Source organism: Carlito syrichta, unplaced genomic scaffold, assembly GCF_000164805.1.
Source record: "Carlito syrichta isolate Samal-C Ts95f unplaced genomic scaffold, Tarsius_syrichta-2.0.1 Scaffold294881, whole genome shotgun sequence".
Taxonomy (NCBI): domain Eukaryota; kingdom Metazoa; phylum Chordata; class Mammalia; order Primates; family Tarsiidae; genus Carlito; species Carlito syrichta.
Window position 1 is genome coordinate 255,919 of NW_007238977.1, and position 23,283 is coordinate 279,201.

Sequence of the window (23,283 nt, forward strand, 5' to 3'; positions counted from 1 at the left end):
AAAGTTAAATTCTTTGAAGTGGAAGGACTCGGGTAGAAAAAAACCCAAGGACGAAAAATAAGGAGAGAATTGTCCTTTAGCAATTTTGAAGTACAAAATTTGTAAATGTAATTTGATTCCAAGTAAATGCTTAATCTCATTTGTCCCCTGCTATGGATGAAAAAAATGCATCTCTAACAAAACTGTCTACTAAAAATACTTTCTGTTTTTGTTTTGCAAGTGGTTTAGGACTATCTACTACTTTATGACACATTCTTTCATTTAGTAGACAAATATTTATCAAGTACTTATAAGGAGCAAACTCCTCACCTGTCTAGAATAGACACTGTAATTAGTTAATGTTTAAGTTAAAATTAGGTTAGTACTAAAAGAAACACAAAGAAAAAAATATTTTTAAAAATCTAAGAGTAAGTATTTTATGGTATGCTGCAAGAAAATAAACTGAAACAATTTCTCACTTTTAGCATATACATAATACTGAAATTCAGTCACAATGTTGTTTCTGGTGTTGAAAGTGGAATATTTCAACAGCTAACCAAGTTTTTTAAAGATGACAATTTTTGATGCCAAATAAGCTTCTTCTTTACAAATTGTTTTCTATGTCTGATTCGGAGAGGAAGATATTGAGAAGATGGGCCCAGCTTTTTTAACTTTTAAAAAAAAATCATTATTTTTCAACTATTATTTTCTTCAAAAAGGAATCTTTAGTTTTTCTCTGAGATTTTCTTCCATATTTTCTGCAATTCTAGTAGCAATTTGTGTACACTATGCTTTATAAAACTATAAATTCCTCAAAAGAAAGATATTTTGAAGAGTCTTCTTTATTGTTCCCTGTGTTTTATACATAGTAACACTCAATAAATACCTTCTGAGTCAACTAATGAATAAATGTATTCGGCTTACCTGTACCGTCATTCATATACTCTGTTTTCTTAAATAATGTCCTAGGTTCTCACATCTTCTTGTCTCTGCTTATGCTGTTCTCTGCCTAAGGCATATGTCACCCTTGTCAATCCTTCTCTGAATTCAAGGCCCAGTTCAAAGGACAACACTTGTAAGAAAAAAAGCATTTGTTTCCACTCACATCTAATAGCATTTTAGGCATAATTCCGTGATGACATGTAGCACTTGCATTATAGTAGTTACTTCATATTTCTCTAGATTACATATCCCTTAAGATAGGAGACTATGCCTGAATCATTTTGAATCCCTGGAAAAGGTGTTTGGTTGGCACGCAGAAGAAATCAACTGAACGAGTCCAAAATTGTCCATGGTCTTCTACTAGTAGAGGTGATGGCTATGGTAATCAGCGCTTGCCTGTATAGCTCCGTCTCAGCTCTTCTAAAGACATTTCAGATGTTTGCAGATTGTAATCCTTTTCTCTTTTTTTTAGATTAAAATTCAGATTTTATTTAAAATTCATAAATCAAGAAATAGCATTTTACTTAGAGTTGTTTTTTTTTAAAAAAAGATTTAAGATACAATTTAGGATTAGGTACCAAAGTGGTGGAGTTTGGGCCTCCCATTGGTCCTTACTTTGCCTGGCTTAGGATCAGGCACCTTTATTGATGTTATGCGCCCCACGACCCTTCCTCCCCTGGCAGTATCCCACTACTGCCAGTCCCTTTCTTGTAGTATTATGATAAGTGTTCAAGGTTCACTTATGAGTGAGAACACTGAGTAGTTCTTTGTTTCTGTGATAGATCACTGAGTATGATAGACTCTAAATCCATCCAAGTTGCTGCGAAGTCCACAGATTTGTCCTTCTTTATGGCTATGTAATATTGCCACCAACCAAAGAATACAAAATCAGGGTAACTTTAGATCCTTCCAGAAACCCAGTTGAACTCAGAATCAGTGCTACTTTAATACTTAGCAAAGCTTGGATTGATGGTTCTGGGTTGAGGAAATTGCTCTTTGCTTTACCCAGACCCAAGGAAAATCTTCACTTCTTCCAGATCATTGATGTCCAAAGAGGCGAGTCAACTGATATCTTCAATTATTTGGCAGGGTCTGACTTTCCACTTTACCACTACTAGGTTCCAATCTCAGGGAAGGCAATTCCTTCATCTTTTTTTCCATGTGTAATTTTTACAGACAAGAATCAGCACCTTTTAACTCTCAGAATCCATATTCCTGTCCAGTTCCTCTATGGATTAGATCTCTCTGGGCAACTCATGTGGGTGTTATCCTAGCCTGCCTCCATTCTGTAACTGTTAAGATTTATCTTTAGACTGTGGGCCCTGACACTGGGATGGCGACAAAATTTTGTCACATTTTCCTGCTTCCACAAGTGTTTTCTAAATGTCAGTCATTTGCACACCACTTTCACATTTTTTGCCAGAGTTGCATGCCACTGGTAATGTTATCCTTGTTATTTTTTAAATTGACTTTTTACCTATTCAAATAAATGTGATCTTATTCTATGAAATATCATCTATAAAAATCACATGTTTAAAATCTTATAACCCTATGAAATAGATACTTTCCATACTACAGCATTCCTGGTTCCAAAGTCCTAAGCTACCACTATTTATGTTTCTTCATTATAATAATGATCTCGTCTTGGTTTTGCTATATATTTTTTCCCTTATGGTTCTCTTGTACTTTATTTTCTTCAACCTGTGATTTTATAGACTTTTTCATATGCATTGCAGATCTCATAGACTATAAATAGGGTAATGTCTTTAAAAACAGAGATGAGAAAAGAGCCCCAACGACCCAAGTTCTATTTCTGGCTTTCCTAATATCCAACTTTAAGGTTTTGGTAATCTCTGAACCTCTCTCTCTTCTTGTTAGGATGAGAGAAGTGACCCAGATACTCTAGTTTTCTAAGGTTTTTATGATCTGAAATACAAAATAAATGTATAATTTGAATTCATTTACAAAGAAAAAAAATTAGAACATCTAGTATAATGAACCAGGAATATATGAAACAGTAGCCAACTGTAATGCACTGCTGAGTTTTAACAACAAAATATAAAGTTAAATGTCAACTATATTTTTAATAGTATTTTTTCTATTTTGCATAGAAAAAGATATTTAAATGTTACCAAATGCAATATGAGTTAACTATAAATTTCGGAAAAAAATATTCTACATCAGAAGGAATATTTAGTCTTAAAGTCTTATTTATTTTTAATATTCAACTCTCTCTCTCTTTCTCAAAAGGCCATCAATACTGGGTAGAAGAACAAGTTCATTGAAACCATGGGTGATTGCTGTTATTGTCACAGCTGTTGTATTGGTTCTGGCAATAATTATTGGTCTCCTTGTTTATTTTTTGGCATATGGTAAGTATCTGCCTCATTGTATTATTTTGAAGACCACTCAAGGTATTCAAAAGTCTTAATATTTTCTAATATTTTAGAATATAATTTTCATTCAAATAAATTTACATTCATTTAGAAAAAATAATTCTTTATGTATAAAAATTGCTTCTAGTATTTAAAATTTATCTTGAACCATGCAATAGATTCACAACCTATGTTATATTGTAGTTTAATAATATTTAATACATTGAGAATAAAAAAATATTTTAGTAGCAATTCTAACTTTAAGGTCAATTTACAAGAATACATTGCATTCTAATATTGCTTAATTTACAGATTACATTTTTGAATTATCACTAACAGATGATAATTGTGTCTAGAAACAACTGGCAATCATGGTGACTATAAGTATGTGTGATGTGATTTAAAAAAAGGTTAGAGGGAGGTATTTATCACAGCTATTGAATTTTTAATTCTCAGGAGTTTATTATTATATTACTTTTTTGCTGTCATCCTCTCTGTTTCTCATATTTATACAACTCAAATGAGCTAAACAGAAACTATTCAAATTTGTTCTCCTTTCCAGACCAGAAGCTTCACTATTACCAGGCCTCTTTCCAGATTCCCAGTATTGAATATAATCCTGATTTTTCGGTAGAACACTCAATACTTAAGACTGACTTGAACGAAAAAATCAATAGTGAGGTAAGTCTAAACTTTGCTGGCATCTGTCTTACTCTGGCGATATCAGTGTGATGCAAAGTAAAAGAGTTGAGATCACTTCTAATTGTACCTATGTTACGGTTGCCAGATAAAATACAGAATGCCCGATTACAACTGAATTTCAAATCTTCTCAAAAACATCTTTGTGTAGTCTTTAAAACATGTTTACACCACAAATTCATTTGTTTATCTAAAACTCAAATTTAGCTGTATTTTTATTTGCTAATTCTTGCAACTCTAACTAACATTATCTCAGGAAGCCTAGAAAAGTACATTGGACAAATTCTATATTATATTGCCTTTTCATTGAAATTCAGTGAATTTTACTAATGAAAAAAAGTACATTGGACAAAGGATAATTACATCAGAAACATAAGCCGAACAGAAAAATTAATAGCTCAAATATAAACCAAATTATTAGAGTTACCGGGAAACATAATCATTCAGGCACAACTAATATCACAACATACCATTTGTTAAGCACCTGCTCTAGGGATGACCCTGATACATGTCCCATTAGGCAATTTATAACAAACACCTGCTCCTAAAATTACAGCACAAAAACACACAGTCTAGCTCTTCCATGAAGACTTCAGTTATATACACAACTTCCACGGATCCCAGAATTGACCAAAGATAGCAGATCATTCTTGGCAGGTTCAGAAATATTTATTTAGCCATTTTACTAATTTTGCCTAACAGCTTTTTGTTGTTGTTGTTGTTGTTGTTGTTGTTGGAGTCTCATTTCGATGCCCAGGCTCGAGGACAGTGGCACCCTCATAGCCACTCCAGCGACAACCGGCTGGGCTCCAGCGATCCTTCCGTCTCAGCCTTCCAAAGTAGCTGGTACTACAGGTGCGCGCTACCATGCCCAGCTACTTTGATTTATTGCAGAGACAAGGTCTTGCCAAGTTGCCGGGTCTGGTCTTGAACCCACAGGCTCAGACAATCCACTCGCCTCAGCCTCCCAAATTGCTGGGATTACAGTGCCTAACAACATTAAAAAATTTATTTGACTCCTCAATATTTCAACTACAAAATGGGGATAATTTCACTTACCTCCCAATGTTATTTTGAGAATTACTAAAGTATGTGAAAAGTATGAAAGCTAGAATCTGAAAAAATGGTAGCACTCATTCCAGTGTTCTCATAGAACTTTTCAAACACCTCTTCTAGAGTATTTTCACCTTATGACAACATTATTTTATATGTCTATGCCCTCTCTAGACTTGTGAATTCATTTGGGCAGGGGCTAAGTCTATTACTTCTTTTATTTCTGGTTCCTCTCACAGTGTCTGTACATGTCCAAATTTTATAGGCCACAAAAATACTAATCAAGAAGACAACTAGTACATACATGGCCAATTTACTAGTATTGGTCTTATCTCCTAGAATATAAGTGGAAACAGCATGAAGAAAGGCAACATAGTAATTTATATCAGGGGTAGTAAAACGTTTTCCATAAAATGCAACATGGTAAATATTTTTGAATTTGCAGGCCACACAGTGTCTGTGCAACTACTCACAGCAGTCATTGTCATGTGAAAAGAGTCACGGACAATACATAAACAAACAAGTGTGACTATGTTAAGAAAAAAATGCAGTATGAATTACTGAAAGTTGAATTCTGTAAAAATTTTAGATGTCAAAAATATTCTTCTGTTGAGTTATTTCAACTATTTGCAAGACATGCAGACCATTCTTAGATCATGGGCAATATAAAAACAGGTGGCAGGCCAGATTTAGACTAAAATCTATAGTTTACTAATCCCTGATTTAAAGTAAGGGTTATAGTTATATAAAACACTTACTAAAAGGAAAAAAGTAAAATGAGTTGTATACTTTCTTGTAGAGTTCAATACTTAATGTGCTCAATTGTTGTGAGTAATACATGGCTCTTGAAGCTGTAACTTAAAAACAAAAAGTGATGAAATTGGAAAAATAATGGAAGAAGGCAAGCAGAAAACCTATAGATATTACATATACAGCCATATATGCATATATAGAGAGAAAATATATTTTATGTGTATACAAGAAAATGTAAATGTAAATCTGGAAGTCCATGTACTAAAATGTAAATAACAGGCTCTCCAGACAGAGATTTTAAAATGATTTCAACATTTTTTGTTTTACTGTTTTGTGTTATTTGCTTTTAAATTTTTTTCACAATAAATATGTATTAGTTTTCTCATATAAATGTACACGTGAGTATAGTAAACTATTTCCTTCAAAAACAATTTTTCCTTCATAGCCAGTTAAAAAGAAAACACATAGTCATTTATTTTTGTATAACTATTGACTTCTCAATAAACTTGTGGTCACCAGCCTAACCAGTATGATATTACATGGCACTTCACCAAAGAAAATGTCACAAATCAAGTCAGATGAGTAAAAAGTCCTTGTTCACCCTACACCCAGTTTCACAATTTAGCAGTTCTCTGTTCTGATTTGTAGAACTAACTACACAGACTCAGGTTCCTTAAGGTTTAGCATATCATCAGTCTTTTTCTGACAGGTCAGCTTGATGAGTCAATGGTAATAAACAGGCTTATAAGACCACAGATTCTGTAACAAGCTGAGGCTGTATTAAGAAATAATTTGATCTAAGAATTTATACCACAGAGCAATTATTTCATGTCAGAAGTCTAAAATGAAACACAAGTAGCATTTACAGTCTTATTCTAAGTAATATTTTCATGAATTTTTCTTGGTAAGTATATTGATTTTAGAAAAGGGCCCAGTAAATATGTATTCTCCTCCACTCGCCTACTTTATCTAAAATGTTCCATCAAGACCTGAAAACCTAATCTTTCAGTCACATCCATGAAGATGATAACTGACCTTGAAAGATACTGAAAAATGAGTGGGTGATGAGTTCATCCATACCAATCTTTCAAATCTCTGTGCCTCTAATTTCATCTATGTTTTATAATGGTTATTAAAATACTTAGCTTAATTCAACTCTCCGTATTAGTCATCTTCAACTATTGGACAAACTGTTCAAATAGTAACATCCAATTATAGGAATTTGTGACAGCAGGATTATACCCAAAGAGATTTTTGTAGATAACTGTAAACAAACATTAAGGTATTTGCATTACAGCAGGCTTTATGTAAGTATTTTATTGAAATGTGTTAAATTAATATTTAACAAAGATTTGTTCTGTTGTTTATTCTCTTTTCTCAGATAGATATGATATTTCAAAGATCCGGTTTAAACCATCATTACATCAAGTCTCAAGTCATCAACCTTAGGTAATCACAACTAAGTAATCTTGTATTATGAAAAAATAGCCTTGTATTATTTAGTTATGCTTCAATCATTTGCTTTGTGGACAGGATCTAAAGCTCTTAGACATACCAAGGGCAAAAAAGAGTTTAATATTGCTTGTTACATTTAATTGCTATTCTTTCTATGCAGAGTCCCTATAGTGAGAAAGTTCCTTGATGGAATATATTCTGCTGGTTGTCCTTTTAAAGATTTTTGCATTTCAGATGAAAAGTCGTACAATTGTTAACTACTGCTCTTGATTTTATACACACACACACACACACACACACACACACACACACACACAAGCTGGTGGATTTAACAAGTACTTTTATTTTTTCAGAAAAAAATAGATTTTAGGACTCAGATACTCTCCCCTCCCTGAATATGATCAAGTTTTACAAGCAGGGACTAATTCAGGTATTAACACCTGTATGATATAAGGAGAAAAATCCATGAAAATAAAATGTATAAAATATTTGTGTTGTATTTTCTTGAAGATATAACTAATATTTAAGTAAAAATTATAATAATAATTGTGAATATGACCTCACTCATTCTGGTGTTTTTGTTTTCCAGGCCAAGTAATGATGGTTTAAAAACAGATGTATTGCTTAAATTTCAGTTTACTTCTAACAAGGCGGACACAATAAAAAGGCAAGCTTATAACATTTTGCACCAGAAGTTGAAATCAAATGAAAGCTTCTTGAAGATAGACACTTCATTACCTTATCTTAGAGGCAAGAAATACTATTTTTCTTCCTTATTACAGTTTCTCATTTTAACAATCTTATCGACAGAGAAAGTATCTTTATCGCACTCTAAAATGAAACCATTTTTCATTTTAAGTCTCTCATTTACTTGATAATGAACAAATCACCACACATTCGACACCAAAGATTATCTTTCTTTGGCTGGTATGAAAACAATTATAAAAGGAATTTCATGATAACTCAACTATAATAGTATTATTTTCTTTTTTAAAAAGATCCTAGTGAAATTGGTTGAATTAATTAAGCATGCATGTGATAAAAACCCACACTGTGCTACTGATATGTAGTAAAAATCTATAGTGTCTGGCTTTTCTCTTGAAATACTCTCTTCCAGTCTGAATCAAGAATATGAAAGTGGTGTGGACACATACACCACAATATGTGGTACACAAGCACAATTTGGACCCAATTGGAAGGAGACCCGGAGTCATAAGTTGCACTACCACACCACTTCTGCAGCACACAGGATACATGGAGTAGGCAAAAGGAAAAGGAAGACACCAGACTCTAATAGTTTGTCTCAGGCATAAAGACAACATCTTATTTGCAACACAGACATAAAGACTTGGTTGATAAATGTTTAGAGTATGGGATTAAGCAAAGTTTATTATAATTCAAAAATTGTTGTTAGCCCCCTATGAATTTACTTTGAAGTTGTCATATTTTGCCAGAACTTGTTTAAACTGCAAAATGAGATGATATGGCTAACAGAAAATTACAAGTTACCAACAACTCTTTCCTCAGTACTTTCCCCCCACAACTGTGCCAGAGGGCTAGAATGAGTTTGTTATAATATGTTAATAGAGGAGAAAATTATACTATAGATTTGGCCAAAGTCAGAAAGAAGAAAAAATAGCTTGAAGATAAGAACATGAAATCTAAGTATTGCCCAACACTCAGTTCTATTAATCATGCAGTAGGACAGTGTAAACTCCATTTTGTTGAAGGGATACAGGTATGTGTGAAATGTAGCTTTAATTTAAAATTTTTTCCATTTGATTTTGAGCTCCTATTAAGTCATATGTTAGAAATTTAAACTCATCATTTCTGAATCTATCCCCACTGTCACCCTCACACCCATTCTATGGTGTGAAATGAATAATTAGCCATTTAAAAGTATACAATTCAGTGGCATTTAGTGTGCAATGTTGTGGGACCATTACTTCTACCTAGTTTCAAAACATTTTTATCATGTCTAAAGAAACCCTATGCATATTAATCAGTCCCTCCTCATTGCCTGTTCCTCCCACACTTGGCAACCACCAACCAACTTTCTGTCTCTTTGGGTTGACTTATTCTGAACGCTTAATACTGTAGCTATGCTACCTCTTTTATCCTGTGGGAGGAAGACAACTATTGCATAATGTTCAAGTATGAGATATGGCACGATCACAGAAGTTGATCAGTAGTTTCTGTAGACAAAGATGAGTTTAGGGTAAAACTAAAATTAACTGTGAACTAACCCTAGATTCACCCATCTTTCACTGGTTCATGACCTATGGAGAGTAGCACTAAACTGTGATACACCTTACAATGAAGTGGTTGCAGGACAAGTTTTGCCTCAAAACTATTAAGTCATGTCCTTAATAGATTTGTCTCATAATGAGATTGTAAGGATATAATAAGAAAACAGATATTTGACACAATACTGAGTACATAAGACTCAGTAAATTATTAGTTATCATTGCTGTTTGTTTATTCACTCAGCAAGTATTTCTTGAGAATCTATTTGTGCCCGGAACTAAAGTTTCTGTCTTCATAGAACTAACATTTTAATTGGGGTAAGAAAATAATGACAGGATAAGTAAGTAAACAAACAACACAATATCAAATAATGTGACACTCCATGTAGGTTACAGAAAGTAGAAGGCTACTTTAGATTTGTTGTCATGGAAGTCCTCTCAAAGAAGATTTTTAAGCTGAGATCTGAATTACAATGCAGAACCAACCATAAAAAGGTCAAGGGGAAGCTAAAACAAAGATTGTATGCAGGAACACCTAGACACAGTCAAGAAACAGGAAAGTCCAGAAACAGGAAAGTAACCATTAAGTAACAACTAACAGCAAAAGCAGTTCAACATGACATCAAAGATGTAAATAAAAACCATGTCATGTAAGTCCAGGTAGGAAACTTGAGTTTATTCTAAGAGACAGGCAAGCATTAGTCGTAAAACCTCATTTACTCAAATAAACTCCCTAACTGTAGTTCCCTGCATATGAACTCAGAGGGCCTCTTTAGAGACCAACCTAAATTGAAGACCTATCAGTTTGTAGGCTCTCCAAAACTCCACATCAGCTTGCTTCTGAACAATTAGTATAATTATTCATTATACTAACTGACATGGGAACAATTCAAATAATTTGGGAGGACAGACCCTGATCATGTTTTCTCTATTTAACTTTATGGAAAAAAAAATGACTAAGAGGCTAGCATATCTTGAGATTTGTTAGCACAATGGTGGATTTTGGCTCCAAAGGGAGCATCTGTAGACCAATCTTAGATGCCAGACTTCCAAGATGCTTTGAATGCCTTTACCGTAATTCTTAATGGGGACAGAAGGAAAGAGTCCCCTGACATATACTAGTGCACCTGTAAAATTGCTCCTAGACCTCTTCTGTTTAACTTGTATTTTAATAGATTGGTATGGCATTAATAAACTAGATGCAGTCTTACTTCATGGCATACAATATCCTTCTGTATGCCAATGGTCTTATAATCATGAACCGTGGTTTTCCTAGAATCCACATATAGTCACAAGGTTTAATTTACTTCTAGGTCTCTTCTTTTTGTAGGGTCTTATTCTACTACCTTTAAATTAACATTTTTCTGACTAATGCAATTCCTCTCAACCAGATAAAGTCATATCCTGTTGGAACAGAATTTTAAATTATAATCGTTTCATGTTAAACCACCATCACCTTGGGTTTTTTTTTTTTCCAGATTTGAATGAAGCACAAGCAGAGCACATTCTGAACAGCTGTAAGTTCAAGAATATCACTGGGATGTTTATAGATCAAAAAATAAAAATCAAAGCACTTTTTTCTATTTCATGTTTGCTATTCTAAAACACATCTAAATGAATATATGATTTAATTCTCCTCAAGGGAAAAAATTACTAATAATAATTGGGAATGTCTAAATGGACTCTTTGTAACTTGCTCTTTTTCATAGGAAGTTTCACTGATGATTTCTTTAATGATTTCCTTTTATTTTATTGTATTCATTCCCCATAAACTTTGACATGGAAACTTTGACATTTATTCTACAATAGTATGATGGTTGTAATATTAAACAAGTATTTTTAAAGAGTATAAATTTAATTTTTCTGCAATCAATAGCATATATTTGTCACTCAAAAATGTCAAATATCACTAGGGCAAATGGCTGCTACCCATAAAGAACACGACCCAGAAAAATATGAAAAACTAATTTTAAAGTGAAATTGCCTTAAACACATCAGAAAGAGTATTAAATGATTTTTAAATGCCAGTGCTTACTTAGAATGGGAATAATCACATTTTATCCATGTGAATAATCATTCTATTTAATGTAATGTTAACTTCAATGACTTTTCTTAAGGCAAGACACACCTATAAACGTTTCTATCCTTAACTATGTGCCAAGCATACCTACATATGTTTATAAGTCTCTGGAAACAGCCATCTTATTCCATTCAACAGGCTGTGGTTTAGGGAAGGAGTTGCCATCCATGGAAAGAATTGCTGATGGTCAAATTTCAAGGAAAGGCGACTGGCCATGGCAAGCCAGCTTACAAGTAGACGGCATCCATATGTGTGGAGCATCACTGATCAGTGAGGAGTGGCTTTTGACTGCCGCCCACTGTTTTGATATGTGAGTCCTCAGTTTGTACCCATAAGATCACCAGCTCCATCTCTTTTTCTCCCCTTCTCATCCTGTAGTTCTTTACTCTTATACTTTCTTAACAAACATCTCAGGACTCCCAATGCTATTCATGGCTTAAGAGAAATGATAATTATTGAAAAATAGAAGAAAAAATTAGAGAAAGTGTCTCAGTTCCACCTGGAAATATACTCTCCAGCAAACTAGAAACAAGTCAACACCACCAAAAGTTACACACACCCCACTTCTCCTGAGTTATATTGCAGATTTTTCAAAATTCTTTTCATTGTTTCCCAAACTACAAGTTATATCTGATTATCCCACATGAATATCTCTGGTGCTATACTTTTATTCTTTGTATTTTTAAAATATTTGACATATGGGACACTTGGAAATAATAAAGACATGCAGCAACCCTAGTGAAATTTATATTAAATCAGAAAATATTCTGAATAAATGCTACATAGAAAAGAAGCATAAGAAAACAATATATAACATAGGACTCCAATTTTACCTTTCTTTCTCTCTCACACTCTGTCACTCTTTTTCTCTCCATATCTATATATACATTTATATGAGTGTATGTGTGTGTCTTTGTATTTTCTTCAATTGATTTGTATTAGTTTTATAATAAATGCCAATAATATATCATTTCTTTTCAAAATTACAAACTCCCCTCAAGGAAAGTAATTTAAGCTACCTTGGAATGGGGATTTGTTATCAGTTAGATGAAAGCAAAATAGTCTTAAGAGAGAAGCAGTCCCGATCAACTATCACCTTAAGAAATTTCCCCTTTTCCCATACTTATGTCCCCTGCCCATCCTGATTGCTGGGAAACTTTAGATCAGAAATGAACCAACTGTACTTCTTTTCATCTGTGATCAGTTACAAAAACCCAAAACTGTGGATGGCTAGTTTTGGAAGAACCCTGAGCCCTCCACTGATAAGGAGAAAGGTGCAGTCAATTATTGTTCATGAAAACTATGCTGCCCATAAACACGAGGATGACATCGCTGTGGTGAAGCTCTCCACCCCCGTCATGTTTTCCAATGTGGTGCACAGAGTCTGTCTCCCAGATGCTACTTTTGAAGTCTTGCCTAAGAGTAAAGTGTTTGTCACTGGATGGGGGGCATTGAAAGCAAACGGTGAGTATCTCTATACAACAACAAAACAAATCCTGTATTTCAATGGAGATGTGAAATAAAATGCAAAACCAAAATAAATAAATACAATAAGAAATCAGATACTCCATAGTAAATATGGCAAAACTAACCAAACAAACAAACAAAAAATCAGATGTGATGGATTTCAACAACTTTGACTATTTCCATTACGATTACACAGTACTTATATTTATTGTCTTCTTCGTGGACTATTCTAGAAACTGGTTAGAACTTGTGAAAATTTATTAAAGCATATTTTTTCCACATCTTTTTTTTCTTTTGAATGCTGTCTTTATATGTAGAGATTCTACCATGGCTGCATCATTCATAAAGTATATGATTTGCAAATACTAGTAATGATAACCTTCTGCAATGTGTCATGTAACTAAACAGAAATAGGCTTAAGCAAGCAATCTGAATGTCTGTTCTTTTCCTGATGTTAAATATTAAACAGGGTCCTTCAGATTATATTTATTATTTTTAACTCTCATAATAAACATGTGCAATAGGCATCATTTTCTCCTTTTTTGAGTAGGATGATGGGTAATGACTTTCCTAAGGTCACATAGCTTATAAATAGTGTTTAAACTCATATCTGCTACCCCCAGGACCAGGACCATTAAGCACTGAATTACTCTGACTCATTGCTTGAGTCTGAAACACTCCTTGCCCTCCATCATCCTCTCAATTGTCTTTGAACAATTGTCATTGTAAAAACAAAAACAAAAAGTCAAAAAAACCTTCACCCTTATATGAAGGAATAATACAGTCTTAACCCAGAAGTTGTTAAGGGGCAATGAGAATATAATGGTGAAAACAATACTATGTACAACTAAATAAAAACTTTTCATATAATGCTGAATTAATAAATGCACGGTTAATTATCTATTTCTTATCTTGATATTTGATGCTCACCCTCCTATTTGTTTTGAATAGTAAGTTAAGCTATCACCAAAGATAATATGGTCTTCCTTATAAAGCAATAGGATTCCATTAATATTACATTTACTTCCTAGTAGTACAGCATTGTTCTATGGTGTTCTTGCTAAAGGATTCTCAATTCTCAAAATAGGTGTGTCCTTTGTAAAGTAATGAAGACGATTTCCAAGTAAGGTAAAGTAAGCTCTCAGAGATTTCCCCAGATGATAAGAAATACTTGGTTTTAAATCTAACATTGCTTCTTATTTAACTATGTGATCATGGCAAGACTTCTAACCAGGTAAACTTTGGTTTCCTAAACTAAAGAAGAAGATCCTCACATCTATCTTTGGTGGTGGTTGTTACAAGGATTAAGTAAGATCATAGGAGTAAGCAAGTCAAACATGGTGCCTAGCATATAAAAGCACCTAAGAAGCATAACTTCAGTCTGAGCACTGTTATCCAGTCCAGAATCCTATAACTACAAGATTTAGAGTTTAGCTGGGCTATCCTTTGCAAGACACAACAATTAACCATCACAGCAGCAATGTGGAAGTGTTTCATCTATTTATTTTTTCCTTATTAGGTCACTTTCCCAATGTTCTTCGAGAAGTTGAAGTCGAGATCATAAGTAATGATATATGTAATCAAGTTAATGTATATGGTGGTGCTGTCTCATCAGGAATGATATGTGCTGGATTCTTGACTGGAAAACTAGATGCTTGTGAGGTAAGAATAAACTCAAATCCACAAAAAAGACTCTCCTCAGTAAGATGACCTTACTGACCATAGATTGGTGTCACTTCACATGACTTCATGAAATTAACTTCATGAAGGAAAGAGGAGAATGTAAAGAGAGGGACTGGAAGCATCGTAAGATATATTCCTCAGTAACACTCCATTGAGCAGAATCGTCTGTAAAAAATCCTCACCAGCTGCAAATTATGACACTGATTAGAGAAAAGGACTTGAAGCAAATGGTAGAAACCAAGTCAGGAAGTCATATAATCATTGTTTCAAGCCATAGTCATAACCAACAGTTAGATATATAACCCCTGCTAGTTGAAAGGCAGGCACTGGGAGACAGAATCTGCAGCTACCTCGATAGCCAATAAAGTGTCGCCCCACTGGCGCCTAAACTTACTCTAAAGTATAAGCTCACAGATCATATGTAGGAACTAATTGGATAAATGGCCTTTTTCTCAACCCTACAAAACTTTAATTTTAAATATTGAATATCTGAGGAGACTACCAGGGTTAACGTCTGACTATGTAAAGAAATCAGAATAAATAACTAAAATAATAAAAATTTTACCTACAGCATTTGAAACTGGGTTTGACCGTTTAGTGATTCTTTGAAGAATTAAGAATGCCTTTGAGGGAGAAGAGATGAGTAATTGATGTTTTCAGGGAAGGTCTCAGTGGAAGTGGTGAAAATTGAGTTGATGTAAGATCGACAAGCAAGAAGAATAGATAAGGGATGGCATTCCTGGCAAAAGAAATAAAGTCACAGAAGGAATAATGATAGAAAAATGGTATATTGTTTATAAAAGGGATAGATTGCATTCACCATGCTTGAGGATTCTTTTTAGTAAGAGGTAGGTTGAAAAAAAAAAAGAATGGCTTTGACACAATGACACATATGTGTATTTTTTTATATGCAAACATCGCTACTGATCTGCCTTGAGTTGTCTGTCATGTGATGGGAATAGTATTCATTCATGTATTTGTTCAAGTTTTTTGTGAACTGCAAGGTACTTCAGCAGTTACTGGAGGAAAGCATAAACATTTTATAAAATCACAATGAATTTACAATCTAATAATATAGCATATATAATATAGCATACAAATAACTAAAACAAAACAAAGACCACGATTTGGCTACATAATCTAGAACACAAGGTCCCCTTCCATTCACTTACTTCCTGAAGAGAAGAAGAAACAACATGCGTGGTCCAAGATGCAACTGGATCCCATAACTTAGAGGAAAAACATAAATTAATTCATATAAAAACAGATGTTCTCTTTCCATTGATTCATATTTTCTTACTTTCACTACTAGTGTAGTAAAATAGTGAGGACTTACATTAGGATGTGAGCCTAAGGGAAAGAAACTTAGAGCTATTTCTTTTAGTAGACCAGGGCTTTTATCCTCTGTCCATTGAACACTGAAAGAGACTTAAGAATTACAGGAAGGAAATGAAAGAAAAGGGAGCTAAGATATAAGACTCTAGAACACCCTGCCTGCTTCAAACAGGATTATTTATCTTATTTTTAAAAACTCCATAATGGGTTTCTACATCATACTTCTTTTGAATGAATAGTTCTATTGCTAAAAGATAAATCTAAAATCATTTGTCTAAATCTTGGATGAAAGACACCAGGGAAGTTCTCGTGTTTTCTATACTTTAAACCAGTTCACAAGGGCTAGAATATCCACCTTAGTGGGGGAGCAAATTCCTTTCAGCAATAAATAGTGCACAATTTCTTGTAGAACCCTTTCCATATCCTCTTTGAAACCTATTGCTGCATAGTGATACGACATCCAGGACACTTTTCTATCAATTAAAGTGAGTGGAGCAAGACAAGATTCAAATTCTCAGCAAGAGATTGCTTCTAGCTAACAGAATTAGGAGAGGCTGCATGGAGGAAGTGACCTGTTAATTGAATCTTGAGGTCATCTTTCATGTAAGAATGACTGCCTCAACTTAGCTTCAGTCTGTGATTCCTGTTTAGACGGAGCACAATTTAAGGTTCTATGAGAATAAAACCTAAGTTTGACTCACATTACCTCACAACTGAAGGCATTAGCAAGGAGTAAGTAATAAGCTCAATTATCATATTAATACTAATGTTATATAAAATGGAATTCATTTTGCATATGTAAAATGGAATTCATTTACGTACTTCAATTCAAAGTATTAATTTATTGGGCATTCAGATGTTGATTAACTAATTTCTGATACTGTTTTATTTATCAAATTGACCATGTTTTTTTCCTTCTTCTTCTCCAGGGTGATTCTGGAGGACCGCTGGTAATTGCCCGTGATAGAAACATCTGGTATCTTATTGGAATAGTAAGCTGGGGAATAGACTGTGGAAAAGAAAACAAGCCTGGACTTTATACCAAAGTGACTCATTATCGGGACTGGATTAAATCTAAAACTAACATCTAATGCAACAACCATCTCGATGTCAAAACTATAAATGTCATGTGTGGTCTCCAGAAAATTGTGTTTAATGTGTACTGCCATGTGTAATGTTGAGCGCAAGATGCAAATAAGTGTGATCTGATGACTTTCTCCTTAAATTTGAGAAAGGTAGGCTTTCTCTCACACCATCTGAAGTGTTTTACTGACTATGAGCATAAAAGATACTGTCAACTCCACAAAGATCTACTGCTGCTGCTAAGTGTCTCTGATTTGCTCATCTTTCTGTCTCTACTGCATAATTATTCCTTTCAGAGTTATCCAGCAGTTTGATCATAAATACCAACTGGCTAAGAAGTCTTCACTTTTCCCCTGACAGAGCATGCCTCCTTTCTCCTTTCTCTTCAAATAATCCTCATTAAGAATTATCAGGTTCACTAGACTAGTCTAGTCAAGATTTTTAGTTTTGGCCAGTGCTAGCACGAATAATGCAGGAGTCACTAGACTTTAAACTAAGAGTTAAGAGATACCACTGCAGTGAATCCATTTCCTTTTGCCCTGAGATGTGAGTTTAACTTCTTCAACCTTGAAAAAAGTTGACATATATATTTACACTCAGTGGTGCAGATTTTAATATCTTTAAACAAATTATACTGATGTTTATTTGGGAACAATAAATAAATCTTTGGGTCAGACAACAGGAGAATTGGAAATAGAGGGGGGACATCCCCCCAAAATGAAATTATTCTTTAGAGGGCAGGTCTCTTGTAGTACAGACTTCCCCCACTAGGCAAGTGTTTTAGGAACCCATCAGCATCAGTTTATCTACTAACATTGTTGTGAGAGACTGAGTTCAGCTTCAGTGAATTTTTTTTGGAGATTTTTTTCAGCAAGTTTGTTCATTTCATGATAGGTGATTTATGAACATACCTACCCACATCAGGCTGAGCGTTCAACAGTTTTTAACCAAAAGCATCATGATGAGCCTGTGCCTCACCCTCCCTTTTCACCCAGTCTCTCCTCGAACAACATTTTTTTGTTTGTTTCCGTGGATAAAAATGGAAGCCGAAACTTTACATGCATGCAGCCTACTTGCATAGTAAATCCTCACTTACACCCCACAACTCTATAATAAATAAATACTTTTTAAAAAAAATCCTCAAAGAGAAACATTTTGCCAATGTGAAAGAGGTGAAACATAAAACGGCAGAAGCATTAAAAGTGTCAAAATTGATGGGTTCAAAAACTGTTTTGAGTAGTGGAAAAACATCTCCATCCGTATATTGCATCAAACAGAGAGTACTTTGAAGGTGACTAAGTTTAAACATGCAAGAATAAAAACACAATTTAAAAAAAATAAATTCCAGTTTGGGGGTCCCCATTCCTTGTATTGCTTAGCACAGTTTTCTGCTTTAAAGATCCCTTAGAGGCAGGGCTCGGTGGTTCAGTCTGTAATCCCAGCTCTTTGGGAGGCCTAACCGAGTGGATTGCCTGAGCCCGCGGGTCCAAGACCCGCCTGGGAAACTTGGCGAGACCTCATCTCTACAAATCAAAAATTATCCAGGCGTGGTAGCGCGTGCCTGTAGTTCCAGCTACTTGGAAGGCTGAGGCGGAAGGATCGCCGGAGCCCAGCAGGTCGAGGCTCCAGTGGCCAGGACGGTTCCATTGCACTCCAGTCAGGGTGATGGAGTGAGACTCCAACTCAAAAAAGAAAAAAGAAAAAAAAAATCCCGTTAGAGACTCAGAAACTAAAGGCAGAGTTGCTTGGCATTTTTGTTAAGATAAAATGAAAAGAAGCAAGGACTCAGGGAGAAGAGGCTATTTTTAACTCCATTTCTAAAAATGAGAGAAGTTTCTATCTTTGTGTAAATCTATTTTTCATTTTTGTTTTATTATCCTTTAATGTATTTAAAGTTTTATTTTCAACCAACAATTAAAAGACCTGCAGAATGGGAAGTCAATTTGTACTAGATATTAATAAACATCTTCCATGAGAAACCAATATAAAATTAGACATTCATAAACAATTTGCTATGAGATTTTGGCAAAAACCTCATTGTATAATATTTAAATTTGTTTTTAAAAAATGAGTTGCATCATTTTTTTAGAATCGTATTTATAGAAAATACTTAGACAATGAAGAAAACATCTTTGAATAGTTTAATTTATTACAACATTGTCATTTTTATATGTATTTAATTGTACATTTTGAAGTACTGTACCCCACTGTAGACTAGTATTTAACAAAACTCAAACTTGTTCTGTATGTCTAAACCTTTATTGATCTCCGTTTTACAATTATTTCAATTAATGAGATCAGTTCTGTGCCAAGATTTTCTTTGGGGTTTTATGTCAAGTTAGAGCCTCTCTGACCCACATATTGTACCTGTTAACATATATTTATAGTAATAAACTGAAATTTATCCTCTTTGAATCATCACTATAATGTAAGATTTCTCAACCTTGGTGCTTGGCATTTTGACACAGATAATTATTTGATGAGGGGCAGGGAGAGACTGTTCTGTGCATTGCAGAATGCTTGGCAACATTCCTTAACTCTACATGCCACATGCCAGTAGTACCCTCCCACTAAGTTGTAACAACCAAAAATTATTCTAGACATTGCCAATTGTCCCCTGGCGAGCAAAATCACCCCCAGTTAAAAACCACAACAGGGTCATAAATCCAAGGGGAAAAGTCACTGTTAAACATCATGCACTCACAGTTTCCTTACTTGAGTTTGGAAATATTTTTCTTCTCTATCTTTTCATAATGGTGGTGCATTGAAAATGTTAAAAAAAAAAAAGTTTATGAATACATTTACATCCATACAATCCTAGTCAAATTAATTTCATTTGGAAACCGAAACTGGTTGGAAGAAGTTGAAGAAACAAGGCTGTTTGAAAGATAAGCTGCTACAGGAAAATAATTCATAAATAAATACATATATATACATGAAAAGATATACGGCAAGGAGTCCATCAAATGCCTGACTCCTGAATAATTGTACCTAGTATATTCTATGTAATACCTTCAGGATGCATTCTTGAAAAGGGTTTATGTATTCAGCTGAGGCAGAAGGGCTTAGCACATCATCACCCATTAACACAGAAGAGAAGAGAATAGAAAATTGCATAATATCACCATGCACTAAAAGCTACACTATCCAATACGGTAGCCACTAACCAGATGAGCCTATCTAAACTTAAATAAATGAAAATTAAGCAAATTAAAAATTCATTTCCTTATGTTAATCACATTTAGTCATTAGTGTCATAATAATCACATTTCAAGCACAAATTAGTCACATGTGGCTACCATCTTGGGCAGCATGAAGATTGAACATTTTTATCATATCAGAAAGTTCTACTGCATGTCACTGACCTAGAGCATTCTAGGAACTTATTTACATAATGAACAATTCTTTCATCTAACAAGTGTTTTTTGAACCCCTATGTGTCAAGTATTGAGTATTCTAGATGCTGAATATACAATTGTATATGAAATTAAGTTCCCACTCTCAAGACCACATAAAGAGATAAAAATGTTTTTGATAACTGCTACTGAATGTAGCAGACTATTTGGAGCATGTGGTTGGCCAGGTGTAGCACAATTGTTTTTAGGCTCTGTAGTGACAGTGGCCACTTGTGCAAAGGGGCCCATCAGAGAACTACAAGTAAGATCGAAGTGATCAGAATTGGTCTTTCAATTTGCTTCAGAAAAAAAAAATGCCAGAACCTCTCCACTTTAAAGGATCAAAAAAAGTTTTTTATTTTTTTTACACCAATGGTGTATTTCTTATAACCCAGAAAGATACATGAATGGCAACCAAGCAAAAAAAATAACTAAAATGCGCATCAGAGTGATTTAGTCACACAGGGTAAAAACAACAAATGATCATTTAAGTAAGCAGCCAACCCAAACAAAACAAGAATTGTATTGTACAATCTATTAATGTCATTCTATTGCAGTTAAATCCAGGAAATGTGAACACAGCAGGTCACCATGACCTGCACTGTGTGCAGGAAGGTCAAAAAACTTAGACCAAGTGTGTTATTATGCTGCCATCTGCTGTTCCATGTTATTTTCAATGAGTATAGTTTTTGTACCATTAACCCTTGAACAACACAAGTTGTTCAAGTGCATGGGTTCACTTATATGCAGATTTTCTCCACTCCTGCCATCCCTGAGACATCAAGACCAACTCCTCCTCTTCCTCCTCCTCAGGCTACAGGCTACTCAATGTGAAAATGATGAGGAAGACCTTTATGATGAACCACTTCCACTTTCCACTTATGAATATAAATATATTTTCTCTTCCTTGTGATTCTCTTAGTAACATTTTCTTTTCTTTAGCTTACTTTATTATAGTACATTATGTGATATATGTGACAGACAAAAAACATGTCAATAGACTATGCTATCTATAAGTTATACAGTCAACAGTAGGTTATTAGTAGTTAAGTTTTGGAGGAGTCAAAAGTGGTATATGTAGATACCACTCCCATATTGCTTCAGGGTGAATTGCAATTTCACTTCAAGCTATAAAGTTACATGATCTGTCCCCCAATATAAAGTAATTCAAAGAAAAATCTAGCAATCACTTCCTGATTTTCTCCTAAGCAAATCAAAGTTTATACAAACTTTTGCAAATTCTTTTACATGGTTCCTCCTGTTTATACAAACAGAAATAAATAGATCTATTCATGTATAAGCAATTTGCCCACTTTTGTTTCAAAATGGGACCATTTGGTAAGTGCACAGCTGTGTGTGTATGTGTGTATATGCATGTTTTGTGTATATGTGTGTGTATGTATACATATATATTAATGGACTTTTGTTTCTGCCAAAATGGTGAACTAGCACAGGACACTGGCTCCCTCCTTCAAATCAACCCCAAACTATAGAAGAAGTAAATATGGTTTCAGGTGAGAACTGAGAAACTGAGGCTGTCTTGAACTGAAGCGTGGGAAGCATAGGTGGCTGAAGCCTAGAGTAGAATGAGAGAACAACTAAAACAAAAGCTTTTTAATCTTTTCTCTTGCACCCTCCAACATCCTACATCACCTTGAGACAATGTTTACTTTCTTTTCACACCACAAACTAGTCTCAGCATCCACCAATTTTGGAAGTAAGGGGGTGGGAGGGAGCCTGCTGAACTGGAAAGGGTAGCACTAATCAGCTGCCTTCACGTATCCTCTTCTCACCTTTACCCAGCCAGACCATAAGGGCTGGTGCTTTAAAACTATGGGAAACTACTTTCTCCTAGTGCTGTTCAACTCTTAAATATACCAGTGAAATTTCCACTGAAGAGTAATTGTTATTGTGGCCCCTAGGATTCATGGCCAACCTGTCCCTTAAACTAACCTGGACTGACACAGGCAAAGACCTGTGCTTTGGCCCTTCTGCACTCCATTCTGCTAGATAAAGCAGCTCATGTCCCTGGGGAAACATAAAATCATAGTCCAAAATTAGTAGATATTGAATTGTACAACTTCCTCAGAAGTTGAAATAACATATAACCTCTGAAGCAGCAGCAGAATAGACAAAGACTGTAAAACAAACATGATATAAAGAAATAAGGGAAAATACAAACTATTTGTCATTGCTCACATTAATTATCTGAAACAAGAAAAGAGAGCAAAATGAAAATAGTAGAACTGAAAAATATGAGTTAAAGTACAAAGGCACAGTTAATGATAATAAATAATCATGATAGTGATTATTAATAAATAGTATGATAGTGGCACCTGAAAAGTAAATTAATGAGTTGAAAGTTCAAGTTGAAGAATGCAACCTCTGCGGAAAACAGTTTGGCAATTCCTAAAATATCTAAAAATCGACCTTCCATATTACCCCACAATCCCCTACTGGGAATATGCCTGGTGGAACTCAAATCACTCTACAGAAAAGTTATCTGCACATGCATGTTTGTTGCAGCATTATTCACAGTAGCAAGAACATGGAACCAACTGTGCTGCTCATAGAAAGAGGACTGGATAAAAAAATGTGGTACATATACATGATGGAATACTATGCAGCCATAATGAAGGACAAAATTAAGAACTTCACAGCAACTTGGTTGGACTTAGAATCTGGACTTAATACTGAGTTATCTATTACAGAAACAAAGAACTAAGTACCATATGTTC

General features: G+C 34.5%; 1 protein-coding gene across 1 annotated transcript; it reads left to right on the forward strand.

The window, feature by feature from the left end:
• Positions 1-3,169: 3,169 nt before the first annotated feature.
• LOC103256724 (transmembrane protease serine 11G-like) lies at positions 3,170-17,158 on the forward strand (the record flags this gene model as incomplete). The annotated part of the gene is made up of 9 exons (XM_021710620.1): positions 3,170-3,293; positions 3,859-3,977; positions 7,183-7,250; positions 7,846-8,006; positions 10,981-11,019; positions 11,721-11,892; positions 12,787-13,046; positions 14,569-14,711; positions 16,997-17,158. Coding segments are annotated over 9 exons (1,248 nt in total), but the record flags the coding sequence as incomplete, so codon positions are not given.
• Between the last annotated feature and the right edge of the window lie 6,125 nt (positions 17,159-23,283).